This window comes from Fukomys damarensis, unplaced genomic scaffold, assembly GCF_012274545.1.
Source record: "Fukomys damarensis isolate Sample0158 unplaced genomic scaffold, DMR_v1.0_HiC HiC_scaffold_17, whole genome shotgun sequence".
Lineage (NCBI taxonomy): Eukaryota > Metazoa > Chordata > Mammalia > Rodentia > Bathyergidae > Fukomys > Fukomys damarensis.
The window spans coordinates 71851218-71868051 of record NW_022900929.1 but is presented as its reverse complement, the minus strand read 5'-3'; the positions used below and the strand labels follow the sequence as shown (position 1 = coordinate 71868051).

At 45.4% G+C, this 16834-nt stretch overlaps 2 protein-coding genes across 2 annotated transcripts in view; one reads left to right on the top strand and one right to left on the bottom strand.

Annotated features, from left to right (window-relative positions):
* Positions 1-16314, top strand: part of Nid2 (nidogen 2) — a 60099-nt gene extending 43785 nt beyond the window's left edge. Inside the window, exons 12-21 of the mRNA XM_010632701.3 lie at positions 323-442; positions 2112-2345; positions 5546-5767; positions 6283-6452; positions 8509-8638; positions 9284-9455; positions 12136-12293; positions 13537-13660; positions 14663-14775; positions 14965-16314. Of these exons, the coding sequence (XP_010631003.3) occupies positions 323-442; positions 2112-2345; positions 5546-5767; positions 6283-6452; positions 8509-8638; positions 9284-9455; positions 12136-12293; positions 13537-13660; positions 14663-14775; positions 14965-14975 (1454 nt within the window). The 3' untranslated portion in view covers positions 14976-16314. The remainder of the gene's footprint in view (positions 1-322; positions 443-2111; positions 2346-5545; positions 5768-6282; positions 6453-8508; positions 8639-9283; positions 9456-12135; positions 12294-13536; positions 13661-14662; positions 14776-14964) is intronic.
* Rtraf (RNA transcription, translation and transport factor) overlaps positions 15918-16834 on the bottom strand; it is a 17590-nt gene continuing 16673 nt past the window's right edge. The window contains exons 7-8 of the mRNA XM_010632702.2: positions 16249-16297; positions 15918-16137 (exon numbers count right to left, since the gene is read on the bottom strand). Coding sequence (XP_010631004.1) covers positions 15983-16137; positions 16249-16297 — 204 coding nt within the window. The 3' untranslated portion in view covers positions 15918-15982. The remainder of the gene's footprint in view (positions 16138-16248; positions 16298-16834) is intronic.

The following is a 16834-nucleotide window of genomic DNA, read 5'->3' as shown; positions in this document are numbered from 1 at the left end:
TGAAACAGAGTCTCACTATGTAGGCCATACTGGCCCCAAACTCACAGCAATTCTCCTGCCTCAGCCTCCTGAGTGCTGGGATTACAGGTGTGCTCCACCATGCCTAGTTTACACTAAACGTTCTTAATCTCATGTGTTCACTCTTGTGTACCTTGGCATTTTATTCCCCTTTAAGTGTTGATGTCTGCTCATGCCCAAGATCTGCTGAATTCACCCCCTTGTCGTGCATGGGCACTGAGCCGGGGGTCACACAGGTGGCGGACAGTGAAGTCATGTCTTCCTTCCTTCCCTCTCTCCCTGCTCCTGTTCCTGCCCCCTGCAGATGTTGATGAATGTGAGGAAAACAGATGTCACCCCGCAGCTACTTGCTACAATACACCTGGCTCCTTCTCCTGCCGTTGCCAACCGGGATACCAGGGAGACGGGTTTCAGTGCACACTCGGTAAGGTTTGCCGGGCCGTGTCAACCACCGACATCTCTGCCTCTTTCCAGGGTATTGTTCTCGGATCCTCTGTATGCACTGGTTTTAGCCTGGTCTGGGCCCTCTCTGGATAGAGTTTTCAGGTCCCCAGTGACAGGGGACCCGCAAATTACGATCAGCCTGACGTACAAACAATTTGGGTTATGACTGGAATTTTAGTTTTAACTTATGACAAAAGTCTTGAGTTATGACCTGAGTACTGGTTGCCTGTGCTTCCAGATGGTCTCAGATTCAGATTTAATTCTTGAGTCCTGCAAGGAACACTACAGCATCCTCTCCTGTGCAGGGTTAATGGAGAGATCCTGGGCCAGGGTCTCTCTAAGGACACTGAGGTCTGCCTGTGTGCAGGAGAGAGGCTGTGAAGGATGTGGAGAGGAGCTGAACCTTCCTTGACCAACTTGAGTTACAACCAGTAACAACCAGTTACAACCAACTGGTACCGAATCGAGTTCATAAATCCGGGGTCCACTGTACATCCTGCTGCTTGCTTCACACATAACTTGCTGGTTATTAGCACCCACGAAGGCGTGGGGTGTGTGCTGGCCCTCGTCCTACTCAGTGGCAGCTCTGGTTAACTGCTCTAGTGATCTGTTTCACCACCAGGAGTATGATTTGGATGCAGCATCTCCGGGAGCTGATTGAACAGCAGCCAGGTGCACTAGTGAGCCAGGAGCGAGCACCGCTGAGGATGGCTTTAGGGAAGTGAGGCCCAGGCCCGAGCCAGGACTTCTCACACCTAAGCTCTGTCATCCCCGAAGTCTCTGGTTTGGGTGGATGCCCTTATATTGCTTCTTATTTTGCCTGGACAGTGTTAGTCCCCTGAGGACAGGGATGCATTATACATAAGCTATGTGATTGAAAAATACGGTCAATATTTTAAAATATTAACAAAATGATCACAGGAAAAGACACATTGCTGTTGACCCCTCCTCAAAATACTGCTCCTTGGTTTGAATGCACCCGTCCCATCTTCTTGCCATTTTCTGAAGCAGTTCTAGAGTCCTCTTTGGTGTCTTCAGTTGCAGCCTTAGCTGCCTCAGGGTCCTGAACTGATTCAAAATGTTTCCCATTCATGGTCATTTTGACTTGGAGGAAGGGCCAGAAGCTGTCTGGTACCAGAGCCGGTGACTAAGATGGACGAAGACACAGCATAACATTTTTATGAGCCTGCCTTTCCCTTGGATGGCACTCAGCAGCAGCAGTCAGCACATCTCTTTAGCGCACCTCCTAAAGACACCTCCAAAGGAGGACTTCAGATCTGCTTCAGCAGGTGGAGAACGAGGAGATGTGTTTGAAGTGAGGAGTCTTCTGAGGTGCATTAACAGAAGTGTGTCTTTTACTCTAATACAACTGTCAAGTCTAAACATCTGCTGTGTATTTTGATTACCCCTTTATGGGCATTAGGTATTTCCAGGGTACCTAGAGACCTTGGGACAAACTAGACAGTGGCAGAGCTAAAGTAAGAATCTAGGACTCCCACATCCCAGTGCCTTGCTATTATTCCCATGTCAGGCTGCCTTCCAGCTGTAGAGGAAAAACTTCTCAGAACAAAGACTTTGGTGTTGGCTTTATATAGGTTGCAGTCCATTTTATTTCTCCTTTTTGTCTCCCTCTGCCCTGGCTCTGGAAGACGCTGCCCCCGGAATGGAGGCCTGCAAATACCAGCGTCACCTCGCCCAGGCCCAGCACGTCTACCCAGGGTCCCGGGTCCACATCCCCCAGTGTGATGAGCAGGGCAACTTCCTGCCTCTGCAATGTCACGGCAGTGCTGGCTTCTGCTGGTGTGTGGACTCCAACGGCAACGAAGTCCCTGGCACCCACGTGCCGTCGGGCTCCGCCCCTCCCCACTGTGGACCACTACCAGGTGAACGCACCCCGAAAGGAACTTCACACCCCAAATCAGGGGGCCTGAACAGGCAGAATGGCACTGAGGTAGGGTGGATTATAACCCCTTCCAGGCCACGTGGACACAGGGCTGGCTGGGCTGTCACCATCCTCTGACGACCGCTGGTCTCCGAGGAGCACTTGGATGAACTGTGCACACCTCTGCCTGTGTTTGTGCCCTGGGACACACAGATGTGCACATGGCGGAGTCTCTGTCACACGCTGAACTCCAGCCCCTGAGACCCTTGTTGAGTTCCAGACTGGAAGTCAGGACTGAATATCTTGTCAGACTGAGGCACAGAGAGATCTGAGGGAGCGGGAGGGGCCTGGCCAGACCAGCACTGTCTGAAAGGAAAGCTGTCTGGTGCCTGTCTCCCTTCTTCTCCCGGTTACAGGACGTGTTCCGAAGGCTGTGTTAATAGCAATGGGAAAACCACTGAAGCTTAGGTGGTGGATCCAGCTAGCTACTTCTGATTCCGTGCCCAACGTGGCAATGGGGAATCCTCTTGCCTCTGCTGCCTTCGTAAGAGGAGGGAATCTGCATTTTGTTTCTACAATCTGAGATGTTGAGGTTGAACACCTGAGCTTGCCCCATTGGGGGGCATGTGGTTAGCAAGTGCTGAGAGTCGATGCCAGCAGCAGGCTGCCCAGGCAGTGCTGTGCTCCTTGCTGAACTGTTCAGAGATGCGTAAAATGTTTTCATTACTATTATAATGGAAGAAACTCCATGATGAAGGACTGGGTTGGTTTGATACTGTTTTAGCCAAAATGACTCCTTTATCTGTAAGCTTGTATTCCAAGATCCATTTTTACTACAAAGAAGAGCTCCAGAAATACCGTACTATTCTTGGCTTTTAATGGATTATAAGAGTGAACAGAGCTCGACAATTACCAATAATTTTGATTCTTTAACAGTCTTCATTGTTATGGCCAGGACTTCAGTGGTTCTCAGATTTACATAGGTAAAAATTGATCTTGGCCTTGAACCACAGGGACATTCCTAGTCCCCGTCTGTCCCAAGTTTTAGGAAAAAAAATTCTGCAAGTTAAAAAAAAAAAAAAAAACCTAGAAATCCTGTTCTCTCATGGCTTCTCTTTAAAAGGTGCAGGTTCTAGTCTAGCTGGGATTTGGAAAAATCAGACTCTTCGAAGGTACCTTAGGAGAATGGCTCTGAATTCTGTGCACTTTGTTAAGACAAGCATGTGTTAAAGACGGTGACTTGGGCTGAGGTGTTAATGACTGAGATAGGACTCATTCTTCGATGTGGACTTTCTCATGGCCAGACTTCTCCCTTGGCTCTGGTTTGGGTTTGGCTGCTGGTTTTGATTAGTCCCATCTGCATAACAGGGTCAGCTTGAGGGAGATGAAGACACTCTGTGCCCAAGATTTCAGAATATTTAAACCCATGCCAACCAGGAGCAGAAGAGAAATAAATTCATGGCTGGACTGAAGAATAGCTTTAAACAGGAAGGAACAAAGGAGATGCTCACGTCTGAGTGAAGTGAGACCCATCTCCCAGAGGCTGACTGCTGTGTGCCTGTGTTCCGGACCAAGAGACGGGTCTGATCGAGTGGCCCCTGGAACCAGGAGTTGAGTGTGGATGGGGCAGTGTTGGCGCTTTCCCACCTTGAAGCCCTCTTTAAGTGCGGGGAGAACGAAGTAGCAGTCCCCCTCCTGATTCCTTGAGCCACACTCGGTGAGGAGGTCAGAGTCCTACCATCTCCATGAGGTCGCAAAGGCAACCTCGCTTCCTGAGGTCAAGGAACCACAGCTGCAAACTGAAGGGCGTCTCTGCCCCAGACCTGCAGAGTTTGTGTTTGGAAGATTTGATTCTCTGTTCTCCTGCCTTCCCTCGGAGCTGTCCGAGCTGCAACCCTCTTGGAGTATTTCTTTGTTCTTTGAAGTCAAAGGCGGCTTTGAGCCAGAGAGTAGTGTGAGGTGCCTTTGTGTCTGAAATGGACCAGTTCGGCTGCTGGGTGAGTTTCCAGAGGTTTAAAGGGGAAAGAGAGAGGGTCCAGGAGCAGGGCTAGCATAATGGCGCAAAGGCCCTTCAGCCAGGAAGTGGGAAGCACTAATGCTGTCCTGGATGTGTCTTGAAGGTAGAATTGACAGGATTTTATGACATAGCACATGTGGAGAGCAAGAGAATGGAGTTGAGGATGATTGTGTTTGAGCAATGAAACACACAGAGGTGCTGTTTACAGATATTGATCAGACGAGAGGAGCAGGTTGACGGGCAGCATAGTTTTGTTAGTGTTACTCTGAGATTTGTGTTACACATGCAGACGGTGGTACTGCAAGTAGACTCTTGGCTGTGTGATTCTGCAGACTGTAGGCTTTCAGTTGCAGGAAGTAAAAAGCAGTTGCTTTCCTTTTATTTAAGCAACCCTATCATAAATAACAAGTTGTTTCAACATCCGGCGACAGAGTCTTTTCAGACACCTGTGATTGGGACAGAATCTCCATGGCCCTGTGGCAGCTGTCTGGGAGGGAACTGCTGTGCACAGAAACCAGCAGGACATCAGCCATGGTCTGCGGAGGAAACTGGAAGGGAGGACACTGGATAAAAGAGGGGGTGGCCTAAAGAAAAGGGCCTGGCTTTGAGACGTTCCCTGGGTAAGGTGACTAAAGGACTTCCAAAAACCTGAGCTGAGACTCAGCTTGAAGCTGCTCGCTGGCCCTCAGCAATGCTAAGTTGCACACGGACCAGGCTCAGGAGAGTTTTCTCAGTGACAGACTGAAGGAGAGGGACTGAAGGGAGAGGGAAGGGAGAAGAACAGCTGGCTCGTAAGCATCACGCAGGCCGCTGAGTCCCACAGAGTCTGCAGGGCGCTCTGTCAGCGGAGGGGCCCGGGTGCAGGCAGGATGTCCCCATGGGCCTCTGCTGGCCTTAGCTAGATCGTCCCCTTCCCTGGGCTGAGTGAGCACTGAGCAACAGCTCTTGCCTCCTCCTCTTCTTTCTTTGATGGCGGATCCTCCCAGCATGAGAAGACTGGGGCCCCGATTCCCACAGAGACCTGCTTGGAACACAGTTGCTTCCCTGGCCCAACATCCAGGGGTGGGGCTGAGGCCTCGGTCCTGGACAGGAGGCGCGGGGCAGTGTGAGGTCAGGTGTGGGGACCTCGAGCTTCATTCTGTCCTTGGCTGACAATCAAAAGCTCTGTTTCCCCATCTGCTCAGAGCCCACCCAGAGGCCCCGCACCCTCTGTGAGCGCTGGAAAGAAAGCCTGCTGGAGCACTATGGCGGCACGCCCAGGGACGACCAGTTTGTTCCCCAGTGTGACGAGCTGGGCCACTTCCGGCCCCTGCAGTGCCATGGGAAGAGCGACTTCTGCTGGTGCGTGGACAAGGATGGCAGAGAGGTGCAGGGCACACGATCCCAGCCCGGCATCACCCCTGCGTGTAAGTGTCCCACGAATGCAGCATCCGCAGGGGGACAAGGGGGGGTCAGCGTGCCTCATGAAGAAGTCACTTCACCCACACGCTGTGCTCAATCCCAGATTGGAGTTAGCGTTGGTTTTGTCACAAGCAGTTGCTGTAATTAGAACAGCTGGAACTCATTTCAGTGTTCACTTACTCCCCCTCTCCAACCTTGGGTGAGAGGGGACAGTGTCACCCTGGGGCCCCAAAGAGGATTTATCCCTTCAAAAAAAACCTTCTTTTCTTTGTTCTGAGGGAAGCCATTTGTTGTCTTTCCTCCCTAGTAATTGGCAGTGATTTACATAATTGATTCTTGAAAAAAAAAACCCTAGAAATTAGAATTCCTTTTGAAGAACATCTGGAGCACATCTGGTGAGGGTGAGGAACTTTCTCGATATATTTGGAGGCTCTGGTATGTGAGAAAGTAACTTGCCCTCCTGCCCACTGCCCTTGTTTCTCCTCCCCTCCCTCTCACACCCTATTTTCTCCTCGGGCAGGTATTCCCACTGTGGCTCCACCCACCGTCCGACCCACGCCAAGGCCAGATGTGACCCCTCCATCTGTGGGCACCTTCCTGCTCTATGCCCAGGGCCAGCAGATCGGCTACTTGCCCCTCAATGGCACCAGGCTCCAGAAGGATGCGGCCAGGACCCTGCTGTCTCTGCATGTAAAGTGGGGTCCGGGTGGGGTTTGCAGGGCTTCCGGAAGGCCCACTGAGGACCATGCCACAGGGCAGAGGATTTCCTCTCCAGGGGCCTGGCTGTCTTACAGGAAGTGACATCTGACAGACCACAGCCATTCTTCTGGGGGTTCCTGGGATTACGGGGTGGTCATGATTTGCAAGGCGGTGTGGTGATCCTGGGGAAAATGAGCAGAATCTTAACCTAGGTTCTCGGGGTTCTTGCCATGCCAGCCATCTCCGCAGATCGTGGAAGCCAGAAGGACAGGAGGTAGCAGCTATGTGGTGTGGTTTCTGGGGTCAGTTGAGAGCCCCAAGTGGGAAGCAGACTTCGGCAGCCTTCTTGGCCCTCCCGCCCATTTTGGCTGTTGGCTTTGGCTGGCCTTTTTGACTCCTTTGCAGGGAAGATTCGGCGGGGGGCGGGTAATGCTGGGGAAGGAGCCGCTGGAGCCTTGCCTAGGAGATGCTTGCTGCTTGCTGAGCCAGCAGCCTCTCTGTCGCCAAAGTATCGCAATTCAGAGAGGGATTTCTTCTCTAAAATGGGGTAAAGGGAAAGAGCTCCCCAGAAAGACTTTTACAAATATAATTGGGATTTTCCTATTTCTAAACTTCATGCTTGGGATATTTGCTCATCCATGAGAACAATAGTTCTGGGCTCACGTTGATATTTACTTGTTAATGAATTATTTATTTGGTTCCCAGAAAGCTTAAAAGCAGCCAGTGTTCAGAAAAGGATGTATTTTCTTCTGTCTTAAGAGTAGAGAGATTTTGCCCTCTCCGCAGATGTGAGCATGTCATTTTGTAGAAGTTTCTCAGAAGGAGGTAGAAAGAAACTTTGATGTTTTTGTCACCTCGAGCTGGCCGTCTTTTATTCCAGCCACTCGGGCTGGCTTGAAGGCAGCTCTGAACTGTCCCTGGTGGTGGAAAAAGAAACAAGGCACATCTTAGGGAAACTTCCACTGGAAGTTTCTTTGTAGGAAACTCTGGAGTCGTTACATAGGTTTAGGAAGCCTGTGTGATGGCGTATGTACTCTTGCCTGGAACAAATGGTGGGCTACTTTTCCAGTAAAAGTATCACTGATCTGAGGTTCCCCACCCTGTATAAGCTTCTGTCTTTTGAGTGGCCTTCAGTCTCTTGGGCCGACTGCTCTCTCAGCACTGGGTCAGGCCAAGCCCCAGGAGGCCCGGTTGGCCATAGCCAGAACTGATGGAACCTCAGGCACTGCCAGATGGCCTCTGGATGTCTCCTGTGCACATCTACTGGGGCTCAGAGCAAGAGTCTGGTTTGCAACCGAATGGAGCAAGTCTTCTGTGGCACTGAAAGAAAGAATATCCAGCCTCAGCATTCTGATAAAAGATGATCATTATTTAGCAATAAGGAGGGCGGACCCTGTCGGCTGGGGCTGGGTGGCCACAGTTTCCCAGTTCTTTACCTCATCAAATTACAGACTTTTATTTAGAGTATAATGGAAGACTTGTTGTGTTTATAGTAGGTGGGAGCATTGGCGATTATACCTCAAGGGGGGCAGAGATCTCAGCTTGTTCACAGGGGAAGAGAGAAATGTTGACGAATTTGAGACTCTTTCAAAAAGTACCAGTAACATTTGCAAGGATTTAGCTTTTGTTCAAGTATTAAGAAACTGTGTCCTCTGATCGTTGAAGGGGCTGGGGTTTTTTTGTTGTTGTTTGTTTTTTCCATCAAATTACTGCTTTTACTGCCACTGGTAATAGCACTAATTTGATGGGCTTTCTGTATCCTAACTACTGATTGTGACACTTTATATGCATTGATGGCATTACTTTTTGTAGCCTCATTTTGCAAAGGGTGCAAAGGCACAAAAAGGTTAATTCCCAGTGCCACACAGTACGTGGCCCAGCTAGCTTTGACGCCAGGGCGGCTCCTGCTGCCCACCTCCCTAACTACTCCATCCACCACCTCCAAAACTAAGTGCAGGGTGGCTCGCTGTAGCTGTGCACGAATGTGAACTTGAGGGAGATTCCAAACAATCCCAGTTCTTCTGATGGTATGATTTGGTCCACGAAGGGCTCCATAGTTGTGGGGATTGACTACGACTGCCGGGAAAGGATGGTGTACTGGACAGATGTTGCTGGACGGGCAGTCAGCCGTGCCAGCCTGGAGCCGGGAGCGGAGCCTGAGACTGTCATTCACTCAGGTGAGTGGCTTCACTCAGCAGCAGGCCTTTTGCATTTCATTTATTTCACTAACTTGCTTGACTGTCTTATGCCAGTCTTCCCTCTTTTCGTCGAACAGGGGAGGTTAAGTTCTGTGCAAGTCATTTCAAGACTGGCCCCTCTGAGAACAAACATGTTCACATAAAGAATGAAAAGGTGATTCTGACAGTGATGAACTCTTCTAAAAAAGACAAGAGTTCAGGGTGTGGAGATGGGAGATGGTGATAGTTTATGCTGCCTGCTCATCACCATGGATGCTTGGTGTCACCAGAGTCGTGCGCCTGTTAACTAGAGGTGGTAGAACAAGTAACAAAAGCGTCACTTTCTCTATTAACCTATTTCTGGGAATTTAGAGACACCCAGGCATTTTTTTCTTTTTTTTTTTTTTTTTTTTTTTTTTTTTTTTTTTTTTTTTTTTTTTTTTTTTTTTTTTTTTTTTTTTTTTTTTTGGTACCAGGGATCAAACTTGGGACCTTACACTTGCAAAGCAGGTGGCGGAACCAGTGTGCTAAATCCCTGGCCCTTTTTTTTTTTTTAAAGATGTTCAAACACTGCAGATCTCTGCTTGAGTTCTTCACCCTTCACATGCTACAAGTGTTCCATCCCCACCTTTGTTCCCATTTCAGGTCTAATAAGCCCAGAAGGACTTGCCATTGACCACTTCCGGAGGACCATGTACTGGACGGACAGCGGCCTGGATAAGATAGAGAGAGCCAGGCTGGATGGCTCTGAGCGCAGAGTCCTCTTCCACACCGACCTGGTGAATCCCCGCGCCATCGCAGTGGATCCAATCCGAGGGTTAGCTGGGCTTCCCTCTGCATCCTTTCTCTTCCCTGTAGATCCCCAATTCCAGCTCATGAATATTAAATACAGTGTGGGGGAGAGGGGAGAGGGACAGAGTAAAAGCTCAAATGCATTGACTTAGCAAATATGTATCGAGGGCCTGTTAGGTGTCAGGCACTCTTCTAAGCAAAGACAGGGTGTGGTTTTACATGGCGCTTACATTCTGTTAAGAGAAAAGAAAGCAGTGAACAAATGAGAATCATTAGGTGCCAGTGTCACAGTGATACCATCACCATGATGATGACATGGACAGAATTCAGGGTGATAAGAGGGCTGGGGGCTGCCTTCATCAGATGATCAGGAAGGACCTCAGGAGATGTACTTCCTGGGTCAGGAAGTGGGTCCCTGCAGCACTTTTAGTACTGTTAACACCACCGCAGTGTTTCCCACTATGTACTCACTGGTGTGAGTCATTAAAGCTCAGTTACTGGGCATTTTACTCTTTTAGCCTGGCTTTACTGTAGTGAAGAGTCAACATAAATGTTCCCTATCTGGGACAAATGCTGAGGCCATCAACTGGAACAAATAAGACTTGGTCAGTGGAACAGGGAAGACTTTCGTATTGGAGAAAAATCTCGCTGTGTTTAAGTAGACCTTCTGCCCAACAGAATTCCAGAGAAGCCCTTCAAATCAGTAAAGAAAACCTTCAGCAAAGTGGTTTTTTACTTGCAAATAGCAAGTATGGAGCCTCAGAGTGGTTCTAAACTTTGGGTTCTACACCTGGGGAAGGTGTATCTTTCTCTTTTCCAGTTGACTTAGCCATAAGAACCTCCCAAAAGCTTTGAGTAAGCTTACCTGTCTTCATTTATGGTGCCTGTTAGTTCTGGTGCTTGGCCTAAAACCAGGGTAAGCAGGATGTCTTGGTCATGTGCTTTGTGCTTGAGAGGAAGAGGCATACTTTAAAGCTGAAATCTAGATCACAGCCACGAGTGTAAGATGAAAGCAAAGCATGTACCAAGCCTTGGGTTCAAATCCCAGTGCATATGCACAAAGATGGAAGTAGAACAACTTTGTTCCTTATCAAGATTGCAAAGAGAGGGCCTGGGATTCAGCTCAGTGGTGCCGCTGCCAGCCTCAAAAGCACAAGGTCCTCAGTTCAATCCCCGGTACCAAAAAAAAAAAAATAGCAAATAGTAACACTAAAGGACTTTAAAAATAATTTACTATAGCACATGTAACTAAATCTCCCACAACTGCGTAAGGACTTAGTTATTAAATCTTCCAGTAGATCTTACTCATACCATTTTCTTCCTTAAACAGCCATGAGTAATTTGTACAATATGATTTGTATCTATGTGAGCTTGTTCAGGACTGTTTTTAGTATCTTAAATCATTTTGGGAAGGGGACAGGTCAAATGCTAAAGCTGTGACAGCACACTCCGTGCCATGGCGGCTTCTGCCTTAGCTCAGAGCAGAGGGCTCTTCTCACTTCCGGCTCCGCCTGCCCCAGGGCTTTATGGGTAGGGCAGAGCTACAGGACAACCTCCTGAGCGCTTCCTCTCCGCTCTCCCCTCTGGTGTTCAACTGACACTGTGTCCCTTGCTTTTATATAAACACTATCATAAAAAGTGCTTTCATCACTTACCTGCTCAAACTATAAACCTATGTCCTTAATATAAACTACTTCCAATTAATGAGACCATGCATTCTAGATGTTAAATGAGTTTTTTGCACTTACCTTAACAAGGCATTTAAAACTCTGCCTCACTCAGTGTTTGCACCCCAGGGCCAGGAAGATTCTCCTTTAGTGTATGCCACACTTCAGGTATTCTCTGAAGATTTCTCTTGAAATCTTTGGTCCAAATTCCCGTTTCTATAGCCAGACCTTTCCTAACAATTTTCTTTCTTTAAATTTTAAGCCCAAGATTCAATTCAAGATTTCAACCAATTTAACTGGGTCTGGGCAGTTGAGTCTGAGGTGTTCTGAAGGCAAGGATTTTGATAGGGCCTTAAAGTGATGACTTTTTCCACACAGTTGAAAGTATCAGAAAACCTTGTGCTGCAGGTGAAGGCAGAATATGGCTATACAGGAGTTATAAGTTGCTGAATAACACAGTGTCCACAATCTTGGTGGCACAAGAGGACAAACATTATCTCACTTTCTGAGTTAGTGGTCTGGAGGCGGCCTCTTGAAGGCCTCTGACCTCTCTCACAAGGATGCAACCAAGGTATTGGCCAGGCTGAGTGACCTCGAAGCTCAGCAGGGGAAGGCCAGTGAGGACACTAAGTGTGCTGCTGCAGGCCTCCTGTTGTGGGTAAATGAGTATCTTCTGTCTACAGGGTCGCTTGCAGCATGGCATGGGCTTTTCTCAGTGGGACAAGTACCCAGGGCAGAAGGCAGGTCTTTGAAACCTAATTTTGGAAGTGATGTCCTGTCACTTGTGCCACACTCCACTCACTAGAAGCAAGATACTAAATCTAGCCCAAGCTCAAGGACACTGCTTAAGGCTGAGCATACCTGGAGATGGGAGCCAAAGATGGTTATCATGGATGCATGGCTTTTTAGGGGGCTTGGGGGTGCTGGGGACTGAACCCAGGGCTTCCCATGTGTTAGGTAAGAGCTCTACCACTGAGCTACCTCCCCCAACTCCTGCACAGCTCTTTTACAGTCTCGATTTTTAAAATTTACCTACAGCAACTTGTACTGGACCGACTGGAATAGAGATGCTCCTAAAATTGAAACATCTTCTTTAGATGGAGAAGACAGAAGAATTTTGGTTAATAATGACATTGGATTACCCAATGGCTTAACTTTTGACACCTTCTCTAAACTGCTGTGCTGGGCAGATGCAGGTAATACTGATGAAATACTTGATAGCAGATTCGAAGACAAATTTTACTATAAAACTCCATCTATCATTTAGATCTTGATTTGTTTATCCCAGCAAAGCAAATCTATTTAATCTGTAAAGTTTGAAAGAATTTTTTAATGGTTCTTCTAACTTTTGGAATTGGGTAAGGGGAGGTTGGAATTAGGCATGAAGTCTGTGGAGTTCACCTTGCCCAATGTGAGCACTTGGTGTACTCGCATTTAAAAGTGGAGTAGCCGCTACTGAATTCACCAAGTTAGATCAACAGAGGTTGTTTTGTCTTTTGGGCCGTTACTTTACATGTTATGTTGCTGAGGACATTCTTTGAAAAGCCATGTCAGTCAGAATAGCTTGTAATACATGGAACACCTGGGTTTATATGTTGTGTACTTTTCATCATTAGAATACAGTAGTATCTCAGCTTACCAACACTTTTGTTTGTGAACAATTTGGTTTGGCAAAATTTTTTGTTTGTGAGCTCTGCATCAGGTGACGAACATGACCATGACCATCTTTTCCAGAATTCTGGAACAAATTCAGTTCATGAACTGAGGCACCACTGTAACTAAAAAGATGCTGTGACTGATTCTACTCAAGTATATGAAAGAGTTCTTGAATTTATAATTAACAAAAAGGACTATAATGTGTGGCATTTTTTTGATACAACTGTCCAACTATAAGCATTTGAAATATTTATCTATAAATATCAGAACTTGGAAACATTGGTTTAGCCATTGCAAATTTTTCAAGATTGCTTCCTTTACACTGAAAAATAGCCATGTTATCATTATAGTTGCTTTATTTTTACCTAGAAATAATTTTTTTAAATTGAAAATTTTGGTTAAGATTGCTTTGGCCACTATATATTGCTTTACAAAGGTCAAGTATTTACCTAGATGTTCATGACAATTTCAAGGCTGAAGTTTGAAATTATATAAACTCTAAAAATACTTGTGTTAATTGGAAGAAACCTAGTCAGACTTAAGATGTAACCAATTCTTAAAAAGAATTAAGTTTCAATTTCCATTAGAGAATGTTACTGAACTAGAGACAAGTATTGGAACAGGACATTATAGTTGCTAATTTGTGTGGCTGAGATTGGAATGTTTTTTTTTTTTTCCCCTGCCTGTTTTCCTCGAGAATCTCGTTATTTTTGGCACAGTAGCTTTTGTTGTTTTCTGCGTGGCATGGAAGGGACTCATTTTTCCCTTCTGATGTTTAAAAAGGAACCAAAAAACTGGAGTGTACACTACCTGATGGAACTGGGCGGCGCGTCATCCAAAGTAACCTGAACTACCCCTTCAGCATCGTTAGCTATGCAGATCACTTCTACCACACGGACTGGAGGAGGTGAGTCAGGCAGACTGGGCTGGAGAGCACATTATTCATTTAGCAAATTCAACTTGGTCATTGAGCCCTCTGCTGAGGTTTTATCTCATCAGTAGGTACATTAAAGGCTTACTACTTTTGAAATCATGTATGTACTGTTTTTTACACAGAAATTTAATAGTGTTGCTCACAGGTAGCTGAAAGGGGGCAAAGGTGCTTGATAATAAACTATCCAAAAAAAGGAAGCACATTTAAAATAATCTGTTCTCCAAAGAGATTACTCTCAACTGGTGACTGGTACCTGTCAGGAACATTATCTGGGCATGGGATTTGGGTTGTTCTTAACCCTGCAGAGGTCTTGGGTGTTACCCTTACAGTAAAAGTTTGTTGGGCCGGGATTTAGCTCAGCGGTTCAGTGGCCTGCCTTGCAAGCGCAAGGACCCAAGTTCAATCCCCGGTACCAAAAAAAAATATGGACTGTCTACCTAGGAGACTGAAAACTCTATTTAGACTTGGTCTCTAATAAGGATCTGAGGAACAATTTGAAAAAATGAAAATCATAAGTCCTTCTACCTATTCCCTACAATTTTAACTGGTTTGGCATGAGGCTCAGGCATCAGTCCTTTAACAGATGCTCATGTGATTCTGCAAGCAGCCAGAATGAGGACAACCAACAGAAATTAGTACTTGTTTTCAGTGTGGTACCATGATCTCCCAAAGGCTTACTGAAGCTTACTGCTGGGTTCCACCCCAGCTTCTAGTGAGTAGGTTTAAGGGGACCTTGAAACTTGCATATCCTGTCAAGTTCCCAGGTGACTACGGTCATGGGACACCTTGAGGACCACTGGTAGTACACAGGTTTTCTGGAAGTCAAAACTCTTGGTTAAACCGATTTTAAAAATGTACTGTGGAAGGCTGGCAGAGATTTTTCTCTACTGAAATTTTGCTACGTAAAAAACCTTGTATCTTCTGTTTACCTAGTGACTAACGTTCCATTCACTCACTCTTCCTTTCTGTTACCAGGGATGGTGTTATATCAGTAAATAAAAACAGCGGCCAGTTTACTGATGAGTATCTCCCAGAGCAGCGATCTCACCTCTACGGGATAACTGCGGTCCATCCCTATTGCCCACCAGGTACAGACGGGCATTGGGACTAGCCTTTGGATTAGTTAGCAGGGTACAGAAGGGATTGACGCTAACTCATTATCTCTGCTACCACCGACAGTGCTACCACTATCATCTTTACTACTGAGCTTACTATACACAAAATAAAAGACTTGTTTCAACTCAGAGAATATTCACCACTGCCCTCTTCCCTCACAGGAAGAAAATGAATTCCGCAGTATAAAGAAGGACCTGATGTTTACAAGAATTCTGACCCTAAAGAACATTTACTGCAAAGGAAGAAAGTAAAAAAGAAATTAAGTCATTAGAGGTTCCTGGACATACAAGACGAACATTTTCAGTGCAAAAGGACTAAGTATATTTTGTGAAAAATTTATACCTCAAATCTTTACTACTGTATTTTTAAAAAACAAGTTATTACTTCACGTTCTTTAAAAAGGTCATTTTAATAGTTGCTTGTTAAAAGCAACATTTTGTAAACATATTTAAAAGGCCAAATTCATTCAAGAACCAATTAAGAACTTAAGAACCTGAATCTAATTTTTGCTATGGATTCCTTCTGTCCAAGAAATGAAAGCATGTGTGTTCAGTACGAAAATATAAGCTTGAATACCATCACTGTTGATGTAGTTAGAGAAGGTTATGCAGAACTGACGGGAAAGAACCAACTTACACTTCCCACCAGAAGTTCTAAGTTCTCTTACCTCTGCATCGGTGCATTTCTATTTATATTACAAGGTGCTACAATGATTCAATTTGTATTTTCTGATCCCATAAGTGCCTCACAGAAGTAGCCACAGGTATTACATTTATAAATACCAAAGAGTAGCCATTCTCAAATTTTCTACATAATTGCAATAAAGTATTTTAAATTTTTCTATGACTTAAAGATTTAAATTGTCTCTGTGACTAAGCCAGGGACTGGTATACACCTTTACCATAGAGGAAGCACTATTCATATAAATATGTAACAATACACTGTTTAAAAGAACCCCAAACTCCACTTTCTTAAACTTTATTAAAGAAAAAAGTAATTGTGGTGGTAAATCTCTAGAGCATAGTCAATTTTCTGGGATTCCTCCCTCCTGTGGTGGTAAATCTCTAGAGCATAGTTAATTTTCTGGGATTCCTCCCTCCAAAATGAGATTTGATTTCCAAATACATGCCAGAAGTATATAGTTCCCAACTGTACTAAGTAAGGTGAAATCTACAGTATTCATCTTCCAACTTTCCCTAGTCTGTGGTCTGTCTTTGGATCAGCAATAATTGCCTGAACAGCTACTATGGCTTCATTAATTTTTGTCTGTAGCTCTCTGAGTTCTTCTATATGCAGCAATCGCAGAATTTGAGCAGCTTCATTAAGAACTGCATCTGTTTTATAAAAAAAGAACATTGCGTTAATACATGATTTTTGTAACATTTAATTTCCCAAGTATTTACCAAGTCTTTTAAGATAGTCTGAATTAAAACAAAATCACTTACCTCCTGTGTCAAAACCAAGAATATGTTTGTCTAAAGCAACAGGCAAACCCTTAAAAAAAAAAAAAGGCAAGATGAGACTATAGTTAAGAATACCATTCCTATTTCATCTGAAACTGTGAAAATCAAACTAGCTAGTTTAACTCTTAGGAAGAATGGGCAGGAATCTAAGAATTTGTTGTTTCAACCTGACTTGTGGTAAGAAAGTTTTCTCCTATTAAAGTCAGTTATTAAAAGTGGCCTTTAAAGAAACTATAGAAACTTCACAAGCACATGGAAACTGAACAACACTCTCCTAAACAATCAATGGATTACAGAGGAAATTAAAGAAGAAATTAGACAGTTTTTACAAATAAATGAGAATGCCAATACAACATACAGGAATCTTTGGGACACAATGAAAGCAGTTCTACGTGGAAAATTCATAACATTGAATGCCCACACTAGGAAAACAGAGCGGGCTCAAATAAACAACTTAACGATGAAACTTAGACTCCTAGAAAAACAAGAGCAAGAAAAACCCAAAGCTCGAACAAGAGAGGAAATTATAAAGATCCGAGCAGAAATCAATGCAATTGAAATTAAGAAA